Genomic DNA, 4,269 nt, shown 5'->3' with positions numbered 1-4,269 from the left:
TTTGTTTGTTTATCAGGTTTTTTTCGTGTGTATTACAATTCACATTTTCCCACTTTTTTTTGAATAAGTAAAATTATATTTCAAAACGTAATTATTTCAAAAACATTTTATGCAAAAACAATTTTCAAAGAAAAAAGATGTTTTTTAAGTGTTAACACATTACATTTAAATTAATTAGCGGCTTTTAAACGTCACTTGTTTATAAAATTTATATCTAACAACAAAAAACATAAATTAGTGTAATGTTTTGTTGAAACAAAAATTTTATATATAATTGATGATTTATTAACAATTAAATTGCACATATTTATTCCTTGAATTTTTTTACAATTTCAAGTAAATTTTATCATGTTAACAAAACGTGATAAAACAAATTGATATATTAATTAAAATTTGTCATTTAAAAATAATTTGTTTATAAAATTACATCAATAACAAATGAAATATATGATAAATACACAAATTGAATGAACTAACATAATAGTGATTGATACTTTGTTGTAATATATTTTATGACAAATATTGTTTTAAGTCACAATTTTTTATGTTAAAATAATCTTAATGTTAAATAAACAAATACCAATTAATTCCAATGAATCAAGTCACCCTCTTTATTATAAGCGCACTCCAATTTGTATTATTGTTTATTTTTTTGTGTATTGTTATAGTGTAAACACGAATGGTATTTTGAAGGTGATCAAAAATGACACTCCAATTATTAGTTCAGAAATGAAAAAACCCAACGAGTTAAATGATGTATATACTTTCAAATTTACGCAACCAACTTATACAAACAAGGTAATTAATATGAGTAACTTTAATTATGATGGAAAGTGCAGAGAAATATTCAAATACCATGCAAACAACAAAAGGGATTTGTTTATTGCTGTTGGCTTTTCGGGTTATAAAAACAAATATTGGTTAAATAACAAGAAAGAAATAACAACTATAATGGCACTGGCAAACGACTCTTTTCCAAATGCCAAGAGACTTGTTCTTTTACTACCAGGAGAAGAAAACAAAGACTTTGAAAATATCACTAAAAGTTATGGTTTTGAAATACAGAAAGGATTTATACCAAATGTCACTTATATTGAAAAGTGCCTTCACCCAGTTTTAAAGTACTTTGCCTTTTAAAAGTACGTTACAGATAATCAAGAAAAATATGATAGAATAGTTATAGCTGATCACAGGGACGTTTTCATATTTGCAGACACATTTCAAACATTTTCATCAGACAATTTAATATTTGAAGCAGAGTGTGGAGTCAAAAATTTGAAGTGTTTGGATTTTAAACAAAAACATTTACACAGGTGGATGAAAGAAACGTATGGCATAAATGTAGCAGATCAGTATAAAAATAACAGCTCACTCAATTTAAATGTCGGTCTAATGCTTGGGGGAACTGATAGAATAATAAATTATTTGAATCTCATGGTAGATAATTTAAATAATACGAAATGGCAGATTTGGGGACACGACCAGACAGTACACAATATGGTATATTATTCATATTATTACCAAAAAGAAAACGTGACTTTGGAATTGTGTACACAAAGAAATTGCTTTGGAGGATTTGATTTGGAGTATGATGCAGAGAAAAAGATGTTAAGAAATATAACAAGTCATTGCTCTCCGGTACTAAAACATAAAGTTGATCATAAAGTGTGTTAAACATATCAAAATTATTTAAACTTTTGTTTTTTAAATATATTTTTGTTTTTTACAATTGTTATAAAGTTTATCATAAAACAATGTACCAGTTAACAATACATTTTTAAAAACACAAATAAAAGTCAATTACATTTGAATTAAATAGAATGTTGAAAGATTTCAAACAAAATCAAATTGTATTACAAACAAAATTCTGACATTTTGGATTAAAAAGTAAGAAAATTTTATTTGAAAATATTTTAAAACAGTTTTCTTAGTTTTTAAAATAGAATATTATCAACTAAAATACTTATTACAACTTTTTAACGACTAACTTCGAATTATAAAGTTAACAATTGGTATTATTTTATAATTTCAATATAATAAATAATGATTTTGTTTTATTATTTATTTTTGATTTCTAAACAAAAAGTTGGTTTCAAACAAACAATATCATAACAACGTTGTTACAAAATAATTAAAATCAAAATAAAGCATCAATTAATTATAAATTGTATGTTTAATAAATATGCGAATTAATACATACAGGGGAGATAAAAACCCGTTTTTTTAAAAAAAGAAATATTTTTTCTCGATTCTCAAAGGGTTAATATGATTATTCATTTTTGACACTATTAGACGATATTATATTCACATTCAAAAAACTCAACAGTATAATCACATTACATTACAAAGTGAGTAAATTTATTATGTTATTAATAGTTCCTCTATTTGCCTTTTCTTGTACCCAGCACATTTCTATCCCTTTAAACAGAGTTTCTGTGATATTCTCTTTTCTTTCAAGACGTTTCCCCGATATAACAAATTCTGCTATTTTCCATGGAAACTTAAATGTGTCAAGTGGGTACGCTTTACACCATCCAAACACTTCAAACATAGTAACACCAAACGAGAAGACGTCTGCGCTTTTCGTGTATTTTTTTTTCAGAACTTCAGGCGCCATGGACACTGGTGTTCCGATACCTTTTGTGAATGTTATGTTTGTCATTAATAAGTTGATATTTCTGGCACTTCCAAAATCAGTCAATTTAGCATTCACTTTGTCATTTTCATTTAATGAAAACACAAAAATATTGTCTGGTTTAATGTCTCTGTGTAAGATCCCATTTTCGTGTAAATACAAAATTCCCTTTGATGAGTCTCTCATCATTTTTACTCGAATTTTCATGTCAACTTCATTACTTGTTTTATGTTTCATTAAATCTTTTAAACTTCCAAATTCAGCAAATTCTGTGACCATACACACTTTATTTGGTACAAACACGGCGCCATAAAAGTGGACAATGTACTCACTTCTAAATTTATCAAGCATTTCAACTTCCTTTTTAAATTCTTCAATTGTATTTTCTTTATTTGAGTTGTCAACTTGTTTCATCTTCTTGATTGCAACAACATTTCCTCTGTAAGTTCCTTTGAAGACAATACCAAAAGAGCCTTCGCCAAGTTTCTTCTCAGTTTTGATTTCGTCGTAATCAAGACGTGTTGATTGCTCCACCAGTGCTTTGATGTTAATAAAAGTTGTGTTTTGTTTACCACTATGTAAATCAAGTGATACAATCACAACTTCATCACTCAAATCCATTGTGCAATATGGCGTTATAAAGACTTCAAATTCGCATGCAAATCCGCTTTTCAAAGTCACTATTTTTGGTTCTGTCCGAATTTTGTATTTGTCGCATTTGTCTTTTGTTGTGATTTGAATCTTCACGTTACCTTTAGACGAATTGCCAACACACAACAATTCACGACTTTCAGTCTCAATTTGTATTTTGTCACTTTCATCACCAAATGAAATTTCATTTTTGTTTGATAGAATGTCGCCATCAAATTTGGTCATCTTAATATTGGAGCGACTCATCTTGAAGACACAAATATTTTCAGTGTGTTTGTTATCTTTCTTTCTCAACACAAACAAAACAACAATTGTTATAATTGTGACAATTATAACAACAAGTACAATTACACACACAATTGGAAGACCAACAACGATACCATAATTCGTGTTTATAAAACATTCAATTTTGTCGTCACTTAACTTGTAGTTATCTGTACACTCCCAACAAAGGGAGTTTTGTGATGAAATGCAGTTTGATATTTGAGAAAAGTGAACACACACGCCTTCTTTTAAAATGTTGTTATCACCACATTTTGAACACTCAAAAGTGTCATCACAATATGTGCAATTTTTACCACATTTGTGACACAAATTGTCTTTCAGTGCAAAACCATCTTCACATAGTGTGCACTCACTCGTTGTTTTGTTCAAACAGTTGTTTAATTCTGTTTGTGGGTTACACAGCTCAGTGTTGTTGTTTGGAGTTCTGTAATATCCATCACTACAAACCACACAATCCCCATCATTTGAACACGTTTTACAAGATGCGTCACATCTAACACATTGTTTGCCATCACTTGATCGCAAATACCCGTTTTTGCACACAACACACCCCTCGAATGTTGACATCATCACATCACACACATTCAGTATCTCATTGATTTCGAAACACTTGCCATTCTTGGTGTACGAGTATGCATCACACTTTGTGCAGTATGTCAAATTAGAGCATTGTGTACAGGGGTATTCACATCTCACAC

General features: G+C 28.8%; 2 protein-coding genes across 2 annotated transcripts; one reads left to right on the top strand and one right to left on the bottom strand.

Annotated features, from left to right (window-relative positions):
- Positions 1-561: 561 nt before the first annotated feature.
- EIN_514500 (hypothetical protein) lies at positions 562-1,674 on the top strand (the record flags this gene model as incomplete). The annotated part of the gene is made up of 2 exons (XM_004255375.1): positions 562-1,051; positions 1,151-1,674. The coding sequence occupies 2 exons, from the start codon at positions 562-564 to the stop codon at positions 1,672-1,674; spliced, it is 1,014 nt and encodes a 337-aa protein (XP_004255423.1).
- A 667-nt stretch (positions 1,675-2,341) lies between these two features.
- EIN_514490 (protein kinase, putative) lies at positions 2,342-4,267 on the bottom strand (the record flags this gene model as incomplete). The annotated part of the gene is made up of 1 exon (XM_004255374.1): positions 2,342-4,267. A coding segment is annotated over one exon (1,926 nt), but the record flags the coding sequence as incomplete, so codon positions are not given.
- Between the last annotated feature and the right edge of the window lie 2 nt (positions 4,268-4,269).

This window comes from Entamoeba invadens, assembly GCF_000330505.1.
Source record: "Entamoeba invadens IP1 unplaced genomic scaffold scaff_1105074724699, whole genome shotgun sequence".
Taxonomy (NCBI): domain Eukaryota; phylum Evosea; order Mastigamoebida; family Endamoebidae; genus Entamoeba; species Entamoeba invadens.
The sequence above is the reverse complement of the archived record's forward strand: the minus strand, read 5'-3'. Positions and strand labels throughout refer to the sequence as shown.